Source organism: Mixophyes fleayi, chromosome 6 (assembly GCF_038048845.1).
Source record: "Mixophyes fleayi isolate aMixFle1 chromosome 6, aMixFle1.hap1, whole genome shotgun sequence".
Taxonomy (NCBI): Eukaryota; Metazoa; Chordata; class Amphibia; order Anura; family Limnodynastidae; genus Mixophyes; species Mixophyes fleayi.
In genome coordinates, this window is record NC_134407.1 from 169,757,827 (window position 1) to 169,776,435 (window position 18,609).

Sequence of the window (18,609 nt, forward strand, 5' to 3'; positions counted from 1 at the left end):
CAGCAGGAAGCTGCGCCTCCAACTTTGGACCCAGCCAGAGAAATGGCCCAGTCAATTGGCCAATTTCAACAGCTGCAATCCAGCTTTATGGACACTCAGACGAGGCACATGTCTCACATTGTGGGCCATTTGAGGCGGGCACATCGCAGCAACAGTCAAATTCCTGCTGCATTAAATCGCATAGCAACTGCTATCGAACAATCCAATGTTTGTATGGCCCAAATGACTGGGGCTGTGGAGGCCTTACATTCCACAGTTCGTGAGGTGAATGCGAATGTGAACCGGCTGGCAGGGCAAATACACCAGGAAATTATGGCCCGTTTCCCGGCACCTATTTCTTCAGCCACCACCAGTACCGCTAGTACGCCTAGCAGATCTGTATACTCCTCCAAGGAGAGGTGCTCGCACCAGGGGTGGCCGAGGGAGAGGAGAGAGTGGCTCCCGAGGTACTGATGTGCCTGCAAAAAGGCGACGCTAGTGTATTTTTTTTTTCTTTGTTATTATGTTTTTTCATGCATGTTTATGCATTCTAATTTTTCCTTTATTGTGTTCAACTGCAATAAATGCTGTTTCATTTCAATGCTATCAGTCTTTCTTTTCAGAAAATTAAAAAAAAGTATACTGGTTTGAAAAAACAATGCACTAATTTCACTTACACATTGACATGTGCCTGTAACTTTCTAGGGACGTTCACATTTACTACATGAAGAATACACACTATCCTCTGTTTAAAAGTTAACATTTGGAAAAAAAATAAAAAAAACAATAAACCAATGCACTCACATCAAACACATTTTAGATCAATAAATGTTTCTCATAGTATGCACTTACATGTAAAGTTGCTTGTAATGAGACGGTCTCTAATCTGCCTCCACCCCGCTGTGCTCTGCACATCACCAAATGGGACACGGACCCCTAATTGTTCACTGTCTACTGCAATAATCGGTGGGGTAAGATGATGTAAAGCTAGATTATGTATCAAACAGCCAGCCAGGATAATATCAGACACCTTTTCAGGTGCATACATAACCACCCCACCAGATTATTCTAGGAACCTGAACCTGGTTTACAAGAGTACAAAGGTACGCTCTAACACACCTCTACTAGTGGCTATGTGCGCCTCATTGTATTTGTGCTGTGCAGGTGTCTGAGGATGCAGCAGAGGAGTCATCAGCCAGAAACCCATTTTTTTTTTGTCAATTTTGGATTGCTTTTACATTCTATTAAGGGTAAACTATGTTATGACATATTGCGCATCCTGATTTTGGACAAACACCAGTATTCTTGAGGATTTGTTGCAATTTAAAAATAAAAACCAATAAATGTTAAAAATCAGTAAATAGATTGCAGGGTTAAAAAAAAACAAAAAAAAAAAACCTACACTGAAATTACAAGACACTGTGCCCATTTCACATATACAATCCCAAAGGAGCAAACTTTGTACATGAAATGGTCCTTTCTCTTCTGTTCTGAATGTCAAAATAGCTGAAACAGCATTGCTGTATGAGCAATCTCGCCGCTCACAAGCAGCTCTTTCATTTTGGTCTTTTGAATGGCGCTTTTCCGGCGGCTTTATTAACCGCCTAATAGTAAATCCAGCTGTTTGTATGTTCAACATTGTTGAAACCGTCATGGCGCTTTCTAAAGAGTCGGCTTTGAAGAAATCATTTGTGGCCGTTTGGACGGCGGATTTAGCGTTAGTAAATGGCTAAACCGCCGCCGAACCCGCCGAAAGTCGGCGGCTTTACAAACACGCCTGATAGTAAATCTAGCCCTTGGTGTTGGGCTATACTTTCTCTCTTTCATTGATATGCTTTTGAAACCAGCCAAGTGCATAGATTGTATACTGTATTTTTACAGAGATAATATGCGTCATTAGGGGGTAAAAGGGACTGGAGGAGGCATTGGTGTAAATAGCACAAGGAAAAGTGGAAGAGGGTGTAAGGAGGTAAGAAGGTGCAAGCGAGACTATATGGCAATGTAAGACTTTCCTATAACACTCTGCCCTATTTACTTCAGTAGGACTATTTGTGCACTATGCATATATAGTTTACTTTAAAAATGAATAAAGACTAGATACAGGTTTATAACATCAAATACTTTATTGTATAGTTGACTTGTTTCATTATATATCATTTATGCCTCTACTTTGTGGTTGCAGATGTCTGAGTCCTCTCTTTCATGGATGAATTCACCACTTTACCATCTACCACTTCTTCAACTATTTCCACCACTCTCTGGATTGTTTTTGTGCTGGAACTTTTGGTTTGTTCTTTGCTGATAATTTTTATATCTGCAGAAAAGATAAAGAATTAGAATAAGAATGAAGGGACCAAGAGTCGCAGCTACCCAAGGGTTGGCTAGGCCCATGAGGCAAGTAGAAGTGGCCGTTATGGGGAGGAATGTAGAGATAGTCAGACATGATGACAGTGCCCTCTTGTAGGATATTTTAGGCTTTGGCTATGGAATTTGCTTTATCACCGTACATATGGGCCTGTAACATCCAGGATGGCCATATAGGTGCCATATATACAGTAACCATGCACTACTGAGAATATTGTGCATATCTGAAGAAAGCTGTCTGAAAGGGCAAGAACACGTCTGGCAAGAGAAACCTACAGGACAACAGTGGCGTGTGATGTTCTATACACAAGACCAGCACTATCATTAAGCAATCTTATTGTTACTTGTTATAAGAAAGTTTTCTCCAATTAAGTTCACACTGGCATTTTTTAACGCATGAAATAAGGATTTGTGTAGCCAACTGTTAAATATAAGAGGTGACACTAATAATTACCTTTTTTAATCTCTCTACTGAATTTGCACAGGACATATTTTTTCTAAACAGTTAGACTGCCTTCCTACGCTGTTTCCTCCCTCTAACATACAGTGCCACTGGAATGGGATGGGGATATGTAGGGGACTCAGAGGCAAACAGCTACATTTTTTGGAACAAAAGTTTTGCATGAGATATAGGTAGTATAGTACTTACTTTTCTGTGTTTCCATTTGTGGAAGTAGTGAGAAACTGTTAAGAAATGGAAATATGAAATATAAATTAATTTAAAATAATTAATTGGGTGGTGGGTGAAGCAAAACAACAGGTGCTAAAATGAGGCTGTATCAACACAAGCATTTCATATATGAGGATTATACCATTCTATTAAAAAACAACAGTATGTACAAGTTAGATTACTATTAGCCAGATAATGTAACTATTAGTTGCTATAGGCCAGGGCCGCCATCAGGGGGGTACGGGGGGTACTGTTGTACCGGGCCCGAGCTCACCTGGGGGCCCGGTACAACAGCGCAACACAAACTTACCTGGGGTCTCCGCTGGTTTCCTCTGCTCTCCACTGATGTCTTCAGCCTGGCTGTCAGCGTGACAGCCAGGCAGCAGAATGCGATCGCAGGGGTGGAGGAATCATTCCCCTACGATCATGTGATCTGCCTGTGACAGCCAGGCAGCTGCCAATCATGATCGCAGGGGAATCATTGCTCCGCCCCTGCTATAATGTGATCCTCCCTTGTCGCTGATGGTGTGGTGTGACCTGACGTCACACCACTGTTCCCGCCACTGCAGAGGAGGAAGAAGAAGAAGGAGCAGAAGCAGAAGAAGAAGAAGGAGCAGCGGAGCAGCAGCTGCAACACCTCTAACTGTAAGCATATTTTAAATATTTTATTTTTCAAGTTTTTCTGTTTGGGTGGGGCGCTCATCTCGGGCGCTCATCGGGGGAAAAAGGGGCCCGGTCAGTACTAGGCCCCGTGATTTCTGATGGCGGCCCTGCTATAGGCACAAGGGTTACAAACGGGACTGCAGACAATGTCAGGTCTGATTTTTCAATACATTTTAACAACTTCTGTCATTTTGTTTGTGTGTTGTTTTGTCCCTTTCTGCTGTAGTTATCCTGTGTTATAGTTTTGATTCATTGACAAACTAAAACTGCGTACATATTGCACTTGCTATGCTTGCATTGTCCATTTCACTTCAGCTGCATGGTGACTGCAGTATAAATGCAATTTCAAATAGGGATGTCTAACCCCTATAGAGAACAATAGACATATCAAACCTTTGGAATGGTGAAATGAACTATGACTGCAAGAAACAGTCACAGACCATTCCACAGTTATGCTCTACTTTAATCTGATATACTTAACATTATCCGGCTAATTTCAAAATTATCCAGACAACTTATATGATTTTTTTTCCTGCAAATTGAAGAATCTCCCAGCACATGGTCAAAAGTTTATTGTTACTGTGAATAGCATCTATAAGGAATATTATTTTCTGAAATCTGCTCATGTAAAAATAAGAAAAGGACTGTCACCTCCTAGAACTACCCATCTGTCCAAATATACACCTAATAGCTCATCATTTATATTGTACTAAATAAACAGATAAATACTTAATTATGAATTCAACCTTTGTTTTTATAGTGAAACAAGTATGGAATGAGAAACATTTAATTCAAATGCAGCTGAACAATTTCTAACACTGATTCATATAGAATGCCCTTACCTCATGTCTTCCCCATCCAACAGCCTCCTGTAGGTTGCGATTTCCATCTCTAGTTTTGTTTTTGCGTCCAACAAAATTCTGTATTCCAGTGAATGGTGCTCAGAGTCTGTTCTCACTTTATGAAGGTCCATTTCAATCTGGGAGATCAAATTCTGAATTCCTGCAAGTTGTGCTCCATATCGGCCTTCTGTCTCTGTCAATGTGCCCTCTAGAGCGTGTTTCTGCAATAAAGAAAGATGAGAACCAATTTAATAAAAACGTGGATGAATTTCTGCAATAACATAATCAGAAAATAATTGGACAAAATTTAGGACTGAAGCTTTTAATTGTTTTTCACCAATGACCTTTGGAATCTGAACATACTCAATTAACACAACTCCACCCCTTTCACCTCATGACCGATGTATCAAACTGGCAGCATTTTTAAATGGTTCAGATTTGAACCACTTATCCTGCTGTCAAATGACATTGTAGTCACATGGTGTCACTATTTGCTTAGTATTTAGGCTGCCTTCAGTGTTGATATCTGGAAAATTGTAGAGCCTATAATCTGAAACCTTGTCATACGAGATTTCCAAGATTAAAGAACTATCAAATAAGACCTTCAATTTCTCTATATTACCTACCATATGGACATAGTATTGTAAACCACATTTGCAAACAGAAGTACAGTTATAGATAGATATAGTTAATTATAGTTAGATATTGGCTAGTGTCCAGCCCGGTAACAGTCATTAACTATTCAGCTTTTCATTAAACTGAGAGGGTGTTAAAAGGATTAATAAATAACTCCAATTTAATTGGTGTATAGGGGTGACACTATTAACCTGTTCAATACGTCTTAGCGTTGATATGTCCCTGACAAGAGACTGAGAGACCCACAAACTTACCATGTTCATCAAAGACTGCAGCTCAATTTCTAGGCTCTGCACTGTGCGTTTCAGATCTGTGACCTCAGTCCTGGAAGTCTCAAAACTTTGTTGGTATACCGCCACATCCTTGTTCAAGCTTTCACTCTATGGAAAAGATTCAGGTCAGGACTCATGTGTAACAACTTTTTACATTGTAATGTTAAGAAACCACCAGACATTTTCAACCAAATGATTTCACACACTAATTAAGGGTTGTCTTGAGTTTTTGTTCTGATTGATATATGATCCAATCATATAATTTTTTTATAGTTTAGAATGATTGATTGGGAGGTAGACACTGTCCAAACATTGTGTATTTAAAAAGTTATCAGTTTTGTTTGAAGCTGTCTCTAGATTATAAGATCTTCTACAGTAGATAATGTTCACCATAGGAATTGTTTTTTTCTATGTTTGGATCACTTTATTGTATGCTCTCTCTATTTTATATACAAGGACATAAACAAATAACTGCTAAAATAATACTGGACATTTCAAATTCACTCTGAAGCTAAGTACACACTAAAGAATTTCCCACCAACTTTTTATGCCGATCGATTTTACATGCGATCGATGGTCCGATCGCTCGGTCCATGGACTGCATACACACTAGCCTTGTTTAGGACGATAAAGGGAAGAGCTGACGTCCCTTTAGCGACTTTTTACAGCCATGTTGTCGTGAGCAATGACTGTAATTTCGTACTCACTGTCGTGGATCGGTCTGAAGTTTATACACACTACACAGGGGAAACGAGATTGGAACAAAAATATTAAACGGTACGACCAACCAAATGAGGCGCCAATCGTCCATTTGGGCAGACTTTTGACCATCGTGTCACTGCACACACTGACCCGACTTTTGAACGAGCGGTCGTATGTGGGCTGATTTAGCCGATTATTGGATGAAAACTGTGTAGTGTGTACCTAGCTTTAGAAACTGATGTTACAGAATGTGCTATGTAGTTGTTTGGAATAGTCGTATTAGTTTCAGTGAGAAAAAAGATTTAGTCCTCTTCCCACCATACCTGTCTTCTGTACAAGGCTTCTGCCTCTTGACGGTTCTTCTCCATCATGTTCTCATACTGTTGTCTTACTTCTTCCATGACCTTAGACAAGTCAACTGGGGGAGCAGAATCTAGCTCCACATTAACCTTTCCTCCCATACCTCCCTGGAAAACAGCAAGTTCCTGAAACAAGAATTAAGATGGTGATGATACATCAAGAAGAATGATTGGAGAAGGTGGAAAGGCGATGAAAGTCCAGTTCTCCCTTTTTATACAACCCTCCTTAATAAAGCAGCCCTTGCTTACCACCAAGTATTTTATGAAATTATAACCCTCTTTATAATGCTGCCCTCAGATTAACACCAGTGTATCTGTAATCTTTACTGTAGGCTTTCCGCCTTTATTTGTGCATAACTAATTAGTGTTCAAAGGGGGTTTTCACCTCCATTTGACGTTAATTATCTTGAACGTGCCTTCTATTCCTTCAGTGACATACTGCTGTTTATTTTCATTGCCTTTTTTCACCACAGAGATTTGCTCTGTCCATTGAATACAGCTTTGCTCATAGATCAGTTCAGTGTTATATCCAAGAGCAATGAAAATAAATCTGCATGAATGCAGATAGTGAAAAGCACAGAAGGAATCCAGAAAGATGAAGCGGTGTATTTAGTAAAAGTTGTCTTGGGGTATGTACAAGGCAATACATTAAAGTTGTCTAAAGGTGAACAATACATTTAAGTTATTATTGTTTGCTCTAATACTATACTGATCACAAGTTACAACTATACCTTCTCATGGTTTTTCTTCAGATAGATCAGGTCTTCTTTCGCAGCTTCTATCTCCATCTCCAGATCAGATTTTTGGATAGTCAGCTCATCAAGGGCCCTACGTAATCCATTAATGTCACCATCCACACCAAGCCTGATGGTCAACTCCGACTCAAACCTGCATAAGGAAGGCACTAACTTACTACCCATCATGACCTAACACTCCACATGTGTACATAGTAATGCACTATGCCTACTTTTCTTATAGTTTGCAAAGCATCATTAGTGCATACTATTGTAAAATATGCTATCACCTATGTAAGGGTTTCACTTTAATTGTTAAAAAGCAGTCACTTACTTAATTTTGAAGTCATCAGCAGCCAGCTTGGCATTATCGACCTGCAATAGAAGCCTAGCATTGTCAGTGGTGGCTTCTTGGATCTACAAGAAAGAGACAGAATATGTTATGATTGGGCTTGAAAGAGCTTTAACTGACACACATATTTTGATTTCAGCTTTATTATTTATTATATAGATGTTTAAATTTATGTTTATATTTCAAAAAAGAAATCTTGCCATTTCAGGGAAAGTTGTGTTTGCCACCTAGTGGTTACATTTGCTGTCACACCATGACTATATTAATATGGACTGCAGAAGAACTGTGTCAAGTGTGAAATTCAAGTTCTAAGCTAAAAAAAAAACACTCAACATTTTTGTATATACAATGTATGTTTAGTTATAGAGCAGGGGCTAAATGTATCATACTCCGGTTTCTTCAACTCGCGGGAGTTCGGCGAGATGACAGCTAAAATTTAAAGAGGCGCTGCCTTGTAAAGACAAGTTTCCCTTTACAAGGCAGCGCCGCTTTACGTTTTAGCTGTCATCTCGCCGAACTCCCGCGAGTTGAAGAAACCGGAGTATGATGTATTTACCCCTAGGAGAGAGATTGGGAGGAAGTAAACCAATACAGGGCATTCTGAATGCAGTGAAATCCACAGCTAGAAATATAATGGGAGAGATAATCTTTGACAAGTGAACCTATATCAATTGGATCTGGATTACAAAGATAAGATACATTCCACACTGGCAAGGGATTAGACACTGTGGTTTGTATATTCTAGAAGACAATTTGATTGTGATTTACAGCAAATGAAATCAGAGGAAATAGAGTTAAAAACCTTAGGGCTTAGGGTAGAAAACAAGCTGGAACCCCACCATTCTGTGCAATTAAGATGCAAGTTTAAAATAAAACCATATCCCTATGGAAGCAATATGGGACTCATGGGATTAAGTCATATATAGGACTCAAATCTTGGCCTGAAGGCAACTTTAGACTTGGGAGCTAGTAATTGCTGTCCCATTATCCCTGTCATAAATTGGCCCTGACAATTTAATAAGGGCATGATGCTCTAATTTACTGTAAAAATAACATTGTGGGCCTGAGTCATTAAGGAGAGCAAAGCATAAAAAAGGAGTAACTTTGCACCTGGGCAAAACCATGTTGCATTTGAGTGGGAGGTAAATTTAAAATATGGGGGCAGATTTTAGTTGAGATAGGGCATGTCCTAGATCAACTTTAAAATTAAGTTTAAAAATAAAGTGTGCTACATGAAAGAGCAGCCGGTATTTTCCTTATGTGCAAAATAATAAACTAATTTGCACCTCTTGCATTATAACATGGTTTGTCCAGGAGCAAACTTACTACTTTTGTTTTGCTTTGCTCTCCTTAATGACTGGTATTTTTTCCAGCAGTACCAATGAGATTTGAACATGCATCAGTCTTAAAATAAATATGACTAATTTAAGCAAAGAATATCTGATAATCTGGCTATATAGCAAGATGCTTCTCCAACCAATGGTCTTTTTGGGACAATAACTGATTCTGAGTCTTAATAAGTCAGATTTGACTCTAGGAGAGATGATACACAGTGCAGGAAAACTTCATCACAAGCATTGATGGGCGTACTGTTACCTGAGAACGCAGGTCTTCGATGATTTTGTAAAATCCACTTGGATCAAAAGTGCTGATGGCAGCTTTTTTCTCATAGTACTCATGAATTTTTGCTTCCAGATCATGGTTGGCTTGCTCCAGCGAACGGACCTGAGTGAAAATAATTTTAGATTGTAAGCTTCCTTTTACTACATATGAAAATATGTAAATGTAGACTAGTTTGCGTATGATAAAAGTGAGATGATGCACATAACAGCAGTGCTAAGAAGGATATCTACAGATATAAGATTCATTTTGAAGTAACTGTAACTTTAAACACACATACAACTGAAATGTCAATATGTGAAACGATTACAGTTCCTATTTCTAAATGATAAATCGTAGCTATTGCACATATTTTGACTGAACTGACTAATGTCCAACATTTTCCTGATACATCATTGTCCATCCTAAACTGTTGTGAGTGATAGTAAAGTCAAGAAGAGAAAAAGGTGCTTTGAGGTGACTTAATTAACATGTATAAAATATACTCCAGGTTGCTCACTGGAGTATATACATCTAAGTAAGCCTACAAAATATTTTATTTCATTAGTCGTCCTTATGGCACTTTACCAAGTGCTGGGTAAGCTGGTGTATACTAATACATGTATTCTAATAACACACTCCTCAAAGTTATTTGTGTACTCCCCATCACAATGTGGAAAGCACAAAACATCTCTTTTACTATTTTAACAGCTCATCTTTGAAAGCTTCATGAGGCAACATCATCTAAATGGTCTGACCTTGTGTTACATACATAAAGTTCTCTGGATATGTAAAAAAAAAAAAAAAATTCAACATGTGGGTGAAAGTGGGGTTGTAATTAACTTGTTCTTTTAAATACATGGATTTATAAAAATATTATATGTTCCAATTTTGGAATCCACTCTCTGGAATCCTGCACTTTCCCATGACAGTTCAATGCATCTAGACTGGTGTAATGAAAAGCTCTATTCTAACAAGTGATAATGGAATGTTTATATTCTATAAACAGATTAATTCTTACCTGTTCCAAGTAGACAGCCAGACGGTCGTTCAAGTTGTTCATGGTCTCTTTGCCATTGTTACCAAAGACACCAGCATCCTGAACTGAAAAACCCCCACCAAGTACAGGAGATCTACTGGCCATATTGACACTCGCTGAGGACATCCTTATAATGTCAGCACCTCCTGCCACACTGTGTGCCCTGTGAGCACCAGCCCCACTAATGCGGCCTGACTGGATAATACTACGAGTGGAGAAGCTCATCATGTTTTTGGAGAGACAAGGAATTGGAAAAGCAGAGACTAAGCAGGAAGATCAGCTATGGCCCCTCATAGCTGTCTTATATATCCAGTGGAGAGGGATGGTCTGATCTATATCAACACAAAGGACCTGCATAACAACATGTATACAAAGGAACATTCCTGACGATAAACGGGCGTGACGCTTGTGTGAGGGTTCTCAGAAATTCCTGCACCACCAGTTTACATCCTCTGAAACTTCACTTCATTAAAAATAAAAACAGTTGATCCTGAACCTTTGCAAGGGAACTAATGTCAGACATATTTCATTTTAAATGATTTCAGGACAATTGATAACACCAAGAGGTTCTGCAGGACCAGCTATTACTCACAATTCACCAGACAGCCACTGCTATAAAACATATTTTAAATGATACCTACATATCAATGTATGTTTCACCATTGAGCTCAGTTAAATACAATGTGTAACTTGCATAGAGAAATATTCAATTTCACAGCTATCAATGGTAGTTTTTAGGCTGGGACAATTTTCCAACTTTTTATAACTAGTAATAATAATTTGTAACTGGTTTGGTCCTCTAATTCGCTCTGTTAGGATTAATGCTTTTTTGGCAATTAATTATTTTTATTACAGTTTTGTTGCACTTTTTTTAGTCCTGTCTATTGAAATACAGCTCAAGAATCAATTATACTCTTATATATACTTATATACAACATATAACAATTTTTAATGGGGAGGGGTACAAATAGAGTGTTACACCAGTGGTGAAATTAATTCAAATAAATTAAGAACCGGTTCTCTGCCGTAATGACCGTTTTAAGTATACATAAAGATATAACGAAAGGTAGTTTAATATTTCATGCATTTAATACTCAAATAAGAACAATAAAAGAGGTACACAAAACTAGATTATAAAAAAATATAAAGTACCTACAATGGAAGTTACATGGCAAGACATACATTGAATCACAATAGGAATTAAATTTAAATATAGGGAATAAAAGAGTACAAATTATTAAGACATTACACAGACAATAGCAAAGTAGTAAATAACAATTATTATAAAAGCTGCATAATGATAAATTATTTATATCAATATCAAGAGGCAGTTATCTAATCAAACCCAGGTGTGAGTGTGTGTATAAAATATTTCTTAATTTATGCTGTTAATATCAAGATAATATTAGTAATGAGTCATGTTATGACACACAGTAGTTCCCCCATTTCAAATTATGCCACAGTAATGCCCCCCAGTTCATATTATGCCACAGTAATGCCCTTCTTTATCGCACTGTGCCATGCTGCTTTTACCCCATTCACACTGTGCCATGCTGGGGAGATGTATGGGAGAGGGGGAAGAGGGTGAAGAAGAGGATATGATGGCCAGAAAGAGCATATGCCCGACACACTTTAGTCAGTAGTGACGTCACTTGTAATGGTCTGACTGAAAGCGTCGCTTTTAAAGCGGCAGTGGCCTGACCAACCGCCTGCTTTACAGTATACAGGCGGTCAGTCCGGCCATTGCCACTTTAAAAGCACTGTTTTCAGTCCGACCCTTACAAGTGACATTACATCTGACTGTAGATATTCGGGACTGTCGCTTTTAACATGTGGAGGTTATTTAAACCGACGGATATACTAAAAGTCTATTAAATGGTAAGTGGATATTTCTACCTTGTCACTGTTATCCTCATCATTATTATTTTGCCGGTCTAAAGTGTGTCGGGCATATCAGTGCCGCATATTAGTACCACACCCATTATACCAGATAGAGCATACGGTAGCCAACAATGGGTACTATACTAGTGAAAAGGATATAATAGTCTGTGAGGAAATGGGCTGGAGGATAATAAAACCCGAAAAATGTTGGGTGGGAGATCAAGGCCATGAGTAGACAGTCAATAAGGTGAGTTCAAGGGTTAATCCAGGATAAAGGAGCAAAGGGAAGAGATTGTGCTTCAAGGTGGCATGGGAAAGGGTAATCCAGGGATTTCAGATTAGTCTTGAGAGGATGGACAGCATCAGGGGAAGGCCCAAGAGGAAGACATCAGGAGAGTGCCGAAGGATGGAGCTGCAGGAGTTGGGATTAGGAGAAGGCCGTAAGATGGAGGCTGTAGAGAGCTGGCAGCGGGAGAAGGTCAGAGGAGGGAGATAGCAGAAGGCTGGCATCAGGAAGGGATAAGAGCCTGGAAATAGGAGTGGATTGAAGACTGACCTCAGGAGATGGCTGGAGGTAGAAAGACTGCAGACCAGGAGCTTGGCATCATGAGAAAGCCAGAGAACAGATACAGAAGGAGGAATGCATCTGTGGAAAGCCGATGACCAGGATGCCAGAGGAGGCTCAGGTTGGTAGAGGAGAGTCCAAAGGCAGCAGAGATCGTTGTACAGCTAGTCAGAATCTGGGAGTGGTCACAACATGTGCATGCTGAAGTTGCAGGCAGGTGACTGGACCGGAGCCACGGTTTTAAATAGAGGAAGAGGGCCAGGTCAAGTATCTGAGAAATTACATCAGCTGGACCAGTGGGAGCTCTGGTGGACAGACAGAGGGAGGAAGTGTAAGGAGGCTGCTAATGATGGAGAGGCTGGAGGCTGGATTTGGAGATTGCAGCAAGGCCCAGCAGATGACTAGGCCAGAGCCACGGCCTCCAGTAGTCTCATCGGATGTGGTCATGTAGTAGGTGATGGAGAGGCTGGAGGCTGGATTTATAATTGATGAAAGCAGAGCCAGGGTAAATGGTGAGACCAGAGCTGAGCCTACTCCAAATGAATTTGGAGCCCGAATATGAACTCCGGCGTAGAGCTCACGCAGCATGTCCATACTGCTCAGAAGCAGGATGGATTAAAGTAAATAAGGATTAAGGTAAATAATATTCAGTATTATTATTAGTAGTATTTTTCAGTTTTTGATGGAGGTATTCTTTAAAGCAAAATTTGAGTTTATAGTACTGTTGGAAAGTATATATTACCCATGTATTACTTTGTTTTGTAATAATATGTATTTATGTGCATCTGAGTTATTGATACATGATAATAAGGTTAATTTGATCACTGACAGCTAATAGATTCCCTTTCTTAATTATAACATATCTGTAATGTCTTTAGGTGACTTTGTAACTTGCCTTTTTCTCATGCAGGATGTTTAGATGTGACTAGAGATGGTATCATTTTCTGTTTATCCAATGTTTGTTGATACATTATATATGTACACAAAGACGCTGTAATCTTTAGCAGTCACTTAAGACTCCCAGCCACCTATTGTTACTCCAAATAAAGCATATTCCATTGATGCATACAATAATAAGCCCTTCAACTTCTTGGGTAGATTATGATGGTTGTGATGTACAGATCACAAGAGCCTCATTTTAGTGTAGCTGACATTCAATGCAGTACCCATTGACAATAATAACCCATTAACAATACCCATTGTAGAAGCCTAATTAAGGCATCAAGACAAAAAAGCTAAACATGCCATAAATTTTGTGAACTTTGCCCCACCATGTTTCTTGCAGGAGATTTGTAATTATGAAAGCTGCACATATGTATTTTGCAGGTACAGTTTAAATTAACGACAAATGCTGGGTTCAGAAAAGAAGCAAACCTTTACATAAAAGATCAGTTATGGGACTATGTATTTTGGCAAACAAGCCAAACTGAGCTCTATCCAATGTAATTAGAAGATTTTGCATGAATGTGTCTCAAAAACCCAAGGCCTACTTTCCCTCAGAGCAGGTGCCTCTTCTGCATACTTGCCAACTCTCCCGGAATGTCAGGGAGACTCCCGCATTTTGCGAGAGTCTCCCGGACTCCCGGGCGAGTGTGGCAATCTCCCGAATTCTGCCCACTTCACTAGGAAGTGCCCCACTTCCTAGTGAAGTGGGCAGAATTAGATCCCAAACGCTGCGATTCCCGGTGAATCGCGGCGTTTAGCCCCGCCCCCCGCATGCCCACCTGCTACAGAGAGTCTCCCGGACACCAACTTAAAAAAGTTGGTAAGTATGCTCTTCTGTCTACCCCCAGTATTTGTCAATGGAAGTTATTCTGTTGTATATTATGTATAGATTACAATTAAAACACGTTTTAAAAATAATATGTGGCTTTGATGATTTCACTATCTTTCAATTGCTTATGAATAGGCATCAAGTAAGGGATGTAGTGATGATAATAGGACATAATAAGAGATGTGGTGGGCATGGCCTAGTTAGCAATAGTGAAACTTGTGTAATAACAGCATAGCTCAAAAAGGAATCCTGTCTGGCAAGAACTGTCTGTTTCCTGAATTGCATTGGGGAATTTTTTTATGTATTACTGAAGAGAATGAGAGTAAATATTTCTGGTATTTTCACTGGTGTTACAATAATTGTAAAGAGAAAAATCCCCCAGCAACACTGCTGTGCGCCAGTAAAAGAGCTGCTGTTCTACTTGTACATAATAATGTAGAATTCTCAGTTACACACATTTGCACATGAATGATAAGCCACCTGCTAATGGAGGCTTTTGGGGTACCTCTTGGTAAGTTAGCTCTCCATTTAAAAACACATATATGTATGACCCAGTATGTAGGGACTCGCATTGTTTAGAGTTAGGACCACCCCATTAGCAAAAGCGCCATGAAGTGTCATGCTTCAGGGCCATCTTTTCCATTGGGCACGATGGGCAGGTGCCCGGGGGCCCCACGGGCAAGGGGGCCCATAATGTTGTTAAGATGGCCCTGTCATGCTTATCATGCATTTGCAAATGGGTGTAACTGAAAATTCTGCATTTTAATGTATGAGTAGAAAGTCAGCTTTTTTACACAGCAGTGTTGCTGGGGTATTATTCTCTGTATTTTTCGTTTCTGGATAATCCCACCCTTTCAAGCACCTGCTGTAAACCTATGAATTGCTTGAGCAACTACCATTCCTGTATTGTTACAATAATTATATAGTGTGCATCCGCCTGCAATTAGTGATTGGAAAAAACCTGTAGCTTAATGGTTCACAGATCTTTATGCAGAGTTTCCTGTGCATGGTCCCTCATTAATAAATGACCAGATACAAGCAGACTGTAGCATAAACGTAATGATTATGTATCTGTCGAGAGAGAGAGAGAAAGAGAGAAAGAGAGAGAGAGAGAGAGAGAGAGAGAGAGAGAACACACTGCAGCACAATTTCCTATGAATCAACTTTTGTGAAGAACAGTTAGTTTCACAGAGGAGTGAAATTTAATACAATTTTGAGATCCGATTTTGCTTTGCTCCTCCACAGAATGTCGATCAACAATGTATTTGTAAATTCACCTTTCATGGAATTTATCATTTATTAATAGAGATGGGACAAAGATGGTCAGTTCATTCTGCAGTGTGTTAGGAGCCGCCAACGCTAGCCACGACAGCGCTGCTGCAGTGACTCATCCTTCCTAGGCAACAGCAGGGCCCTCTTAAGAACATCTTGGGCCCCTGGGCACAGCAGTGCACCGGGGCCCCTATATATAAAAAAAAAAAAAAAGATTATATATATGGGCCCTGCAGGGGTTGTTTTTTTTTGCTGCCTCCGACGGGCCCCCCTGGGCTGCAGGGCCCCCGGGCACCTGCCCATTGTGCCCAATGGGAAAGACGGCTCTGGGGAACAGCCAGGACACCCCTTCCTCTCTCTACTTCCTGGGTGTTGCCTGGGCATCCAAGCCGCCTCTGTATTCTCCCGCCTCGGGTGTTGACAGCAGCTGAGGTGTGCGATCATGACTGCAATTACATGATTGCAGTCTCCTGGGGAAACCAATGACTGTGGCCCCCTTAATACCATGCAGCACTGCAAAGGGGGTGTTGGGGAGCCTGGTGCACTTAAGACATTTATTATCAATTTAGTCAAATTTTAGACTAATACACAGGCAAAACTGTGTGCACTACTGTTATATGCACGCAGCTCTGCCTTCACGAGCAGTACAGTGTGAAGCTGAACATACCTCCCAACTGTCCTTGTCGTGGGACCAAATCCTGACTAAGAGTGACAGTCACCCAAATTTGGGATTGCCCCACCAGATTCAGGACAGTTGGCAGATTGTCCTGCTCTCTCCTACCTGTCTTGTCACTTTCACCACCTGTAGCTGCTGGTTTCTTTAGATCAGTTGCTGCTTGTCTGGATCTTTGGAGGCCCTATTGGGGAAAAAATGGGTACATGAAATTCAGAAAACTCCAACCATCCCCGCCATTAAATTAACAGCACACACATTTAATAATTAGGCCTCTTTCCAGCCCCAACATTAAAGTAATAGTACTCACATTTGATAAATAGATCTATTTCCCTCCAACGTACCCCAACATTAAATTAATATTATTCCCATTTAATAAATAAACCTATTATCCTCCCTCCAAACAGCCCCAGCAAAAAAGTAATAGCATTTACGTTTAATACAACCATTTCCCACGACCATTCCCAGCATTAAATAATTAATATTCACATTTAATAAATAGCCCTCCTCCCCACACGTAGCCCCACATTCAGTTATAGACCCAAACCACCCCAGCATTAAATTAAAGGTCCCATCACCCCATGTTAATTTAATAGGCCCAACCAATAAATTAAATTTCTCCACTATCACTCCACAAATAAAATAGCATCCATTAAATAATTAGCCCCCACCTAAACTCCATCAATAAATTAATAGCCTACTTTCCACCCATGTACTATTAAGTTAACCCCCATACCCTCAAACATTATAGCAGCCCCCCTCCTTAAAGTGTTCTCTGTTCAGCTGGCTTCCTTATAATTTAGCATAGGCAGCCCCCCTCCCTATAGTTTAGCATAGGCAGCCCCCCTCCCTATAGTTTAGTATAGATAGGCAGCCCCCCTATAGTTAAGTATAGTCAGCACCCCTATAGTTTAGTATAGACTCCCTCACTATAGCTTAGTACAGATAGACAGCCCCCCTATAGTTTAGTATAGATAGGCAGCCCCCCTATTGTTTAGTACAGTCAGCCCCTCTATAGTTTAGTATAGATAGGCAGCCCCCCTATAGTTTAATATAGTCACCCCCCCTATAGTTTAATATAGCCCCCCTCCCTATAGTTTAGTATAGATAGGCAGCCCCCCTATGGTTTAATATAGTCACCCCCCCTATAGTTTAGTATAGCCCTCCTCCCCAGTTTAGTATACATAGGCAGCACCCTATAGTTTATTATATTCATTCCCCCCATAGTTTAGTATAGCCCCATCCCTATAGTTTAGTATAGATAAGTAGCTCTCTCTGTAGTTTAGTATAGTCATCCGCCCCCCTATAGTTTAGTATAGTCACCCCCCTATAGTGTAGTATAGATAGACAGCCCCCTTATAGTTTAGTATAGTCAATCCCCTATAGTTTAGTATAGTCCCCCTCCCTATAGTTTAGTATAGATAGGCAGCCCCCAATAGTTTAGCATAGTCAGCACCCCCTATAGTTTAATATAGATAGGCAGCCACCCCTATAGTTTAGCATAGTCAGCCCCCTATATAGTTTTGTATAGCCCCCTCCCTAGTATAGTATTGATAGGCAGCCCCCTATAGTTTATTATAGTCAGCCCCCCTATAGTTTAGTATAGCCCCCCTCCCTTTAGTTAAGTATAGGTATGCAGCCCCCTCTGTATTTTAGTATAGTCAGCCCCCCTATAGTTTAGTATAGATAGGCATCTCCCACTATAGTTTAGTATAGCCCCCCTTCCCTATAGTTTAGTATGGATAGGATAGAATAGGAGAGGATAGGCAGTCCCCCCACTTACCTTTAGCTGCTCTGGCCGGCATCACTCCTCAGGTCAGGCAGACAGGAAGTGAAGTGAGACTTCCTCTCTGCCACACAGCACTTTAGGAACCCATACAGCAACAGGCAGCCTAGCGATTGGCTGCCTTTTGCTGTCCACTGACCACCAATGTTTTTGAGCAATGTTTTTGAGCATTTTCTTCTCCCCTTCTCCGCAGCCCCGCCCCCCCATAAAAAAAAACCAGCTACTCACAGCTCCGCCCCACCACTGAAGGAGGCTAGGCTATCAAGCATCGGGACCCACTGGGGAATACCACAGCACCCCGGTGGGCCAGTCCGACGCTGCTTGTAATGCTCTGAGGGAGTGACCTCTTCCCCCTTCTGATTGGTCTTCCATTGTTTAAAAGGCAGGTAGGGCTTAGCCTTCCTGCCGGTTATAGCACTTTTTCCCTGCAATTGCTGTGCCTGCGCT

The 18,609-nt window shown here is 40.4% G+C and overlaps 1 protein-coding gene across 1 annotated transcript; it reads right to left on the minus strand.

The window, feature by feature from the left end:
• Positions 1–2,117: 2,117 nt before the first annotated feature.
• Positions 2,118–10,761, minus strand: LOC142160482 (keratin, type I cytoskeletal 47 kDa-like). The gene is made up of 9 exons (XM_075215364.1): positions 10,194–10,761; positions 9,170–9,298; positions 7,556–7,638; positions 7,219–7,375; positions 6,452–6,613; positions 5,409–5,534; positions 4,519–4,739; positions 2,993–3,027; positions 2,118–2,293 (listed from the first exon to the last, which is right to left on the minus strand). Exons 1-9 carry the CDS (start codon positions 10,437–10,439, stop codon positions 2,145–2,147), a joined length of 1,308 nt encoding a protein of 435 aa, XP_075071465.1. The 5' UTR covers positions 10,440–10,761; the 3' UTR covers positions 2,118–2,144.
• Positions 10,762–18,609: the final 7,848 nt, after the last annotated feature.